Source organism: Humulus lupulus, chromosome 6, assembly GCF_963169125.1.
Source record: "Humulus lupulus chromosome 6, drHumLupu1.1, whole genome shotgun sequence".
Taxonomy (NCBI): domain Eukaryota; kingdom Viridiplantae; phylum Streptophyta; class Magnoliopsida; order Rosales; family Cannabaceae; genus Humulus; species Humulus lupulus.
Window position 1 is genome coordinate 169,413,784 of NC_084798.1, and position 1,925 is coordinate 169,415,708.

Here is a 1,925-nt window from a genome sequence, read left to right on the forward strand (position 1 = left end):
GTTTTTTTAAAACAATTGAATTAAAGTTTATGTTTTTCTTTTAAACAATGGGTACCCATGCCATATATTTTTTTTTATCGAAAAAAGTAAATTATATTGCACTGAAACAAAAATTACATCAACAAGTTCTGAAACAGAGAAAAATACAACACCAGCTCACAACTTCCTAACAAACTCAGCAATTGCTCTATTCTTGTCCAGAAAATATTGACTCAAACAACCAAGAAATCTAGATTTCAAACTCAATTTAATCATACTATCTAAACAATGAGGAGAGAAGGAACAATGAGCAAAAAAACAGGCATTTCTAACCAAGGAGGCTACAGCAATGCGATGCATGATATACCATAGACAACAGCTGCCAAGGAGGCTACAACAATGCGATGCATGATATTTTTGGGCTTCCCTTATAACCACTTCTTCCATTCAACAAATTGCTTGGGCCAAATGCCAGAACCTAGCCAAATTTTAGTCAGCTCCCAAACTTGACGAGAGAAGCTACAATCAAAAAACAAATGCTGATGAGTTTCCTCAACTCTCTCACAAACCGGACAAAGACTAGAGACCACTGAAATCTGACACTTAATCAAATTATCTCTAGTCAGCAAATGGCCAAGAACCGGCTGCCAAAGAATGAAATGATGCTTGGGGACTGTAAGTCTACACCACATTACCTTTGCAAAATCAATCAGATCTCTCTGAAGCCAGTTAAGATATAGAGACTTCAAGTTCAGCTTACCATGCATAGCCGAGTTCACTAGATTCACTTCAGAAAACACCTCTCTCAAATAGCATAATTTACGCCAATACCAACTAACATCAGATTTCAGATGATAAGTCCAAAAATATTGACCTTTAAGATATATTGCATCAATCCACTTCACCCACAACACATCCTGCTTAGAAGACAAAGCCCAAATAAACTTGGCCAATAACACTTTGTTCCAATTAGAGCCCTCTTTGAAACCCAAACCACCTAAAGTTTTAGGAAGACAAACTTGAGACCGAGAGGAACAATTGAATTTACTGCGATTGCCGTTGGATCCCCATAAAAAATTACGACATAACCTATCAATTTCTTGAATGACACTGAGATGAAGCATAAAAATATTCATCCAATAGTTGTGAATGCCCAGTAAAACTGAGAAAATCAGCTGAGTTCTCCCTGCAAAAGATAAGTGTCTACTCGCCCAAACATGGAGTCTAGCATGAATCTTCTTGATAATACAATTAGCTACTTGCCATCTCGTAGGTTTCAGCGAAACCCCCAAATACTTCAAGGGAAAAGACCCTTCATCTATTACAACAGATCTCAGAATATTTTCCTTCATATCAGCTGCCACCCCAAAATATATGTGAGATTTTTTCAAGTTAGCAGACAACCCTGAACTCTGGCTAAATCTCAAAAAACCATCCATTAAAATTTGAATTGATCTAATGTTCCCCTTACAGAATAAAATCAGATCATCTGCAAAACAAAGATTAACAAGATGCAAATGCTTACACATAGGGTGAAATCTGAACTCTCTATGTTGAGAAACTTGATTAAGAAGCCTAGTGAGATACTCCATAACCAACACAAACAGCAGAGGAGAAATTGGGTCTCCTTGCCTTAAACCTTTCCTCCCTGCAAAGCTACCTTGTTGTAATGACCCGAATTTTCTAATAGGGCTTAGGGCCTTGATTAGTGTGCCTGGAGGGCAATAAATGATTTAATATGTTAATATGTGGATTTATGTGAATATATGATAATGATGCATGTTTAGTTGAGTTAAATGTGCATGTGGGCCCCGTTTGGATACTAGGGGTATAAATGTGATAAATGCTATATATATGTGATATGTCTGTGCAGCACGATCTGAGACAGTCCTAGGGAGCGGTTAGCCAAAAAGTCACAGCAGGGTTGAGAATCCGACTCGGGGCGA

General features: G+C 37.7%; 1 protein-coding gene across 1 annotated transcript; it reads right to left on the reverse strand.

The window, feature by feature from the left end:
* Nucleotides 1-407: 407 nt before the first annotated feature.
* Nucleotides 408-1,571, reverse strand: LOC133785659 (uncharacterized). The gene has a single exon (XM_062224880.1). The coding sequence runs from the start codon at nt 1,569-1,571 to the stop codon at nt 408-410; it is 1,164 nt and encodes a 387-aa protein (XP_062080864.1).
* Between the last annotated feature and the right edge of the window lie 354 nt (nt 1,572-1,925).

What these genes read in the sequence shown, in the direction of transcription:
- LOC133785659 (XM_062224880.1), bottom strand. Translation starts at nt 1,571, where the DNA reads ATGGAGTATCTCACTAGGCTTCTTAATCAAGTTTCTCAACATAGAGAG.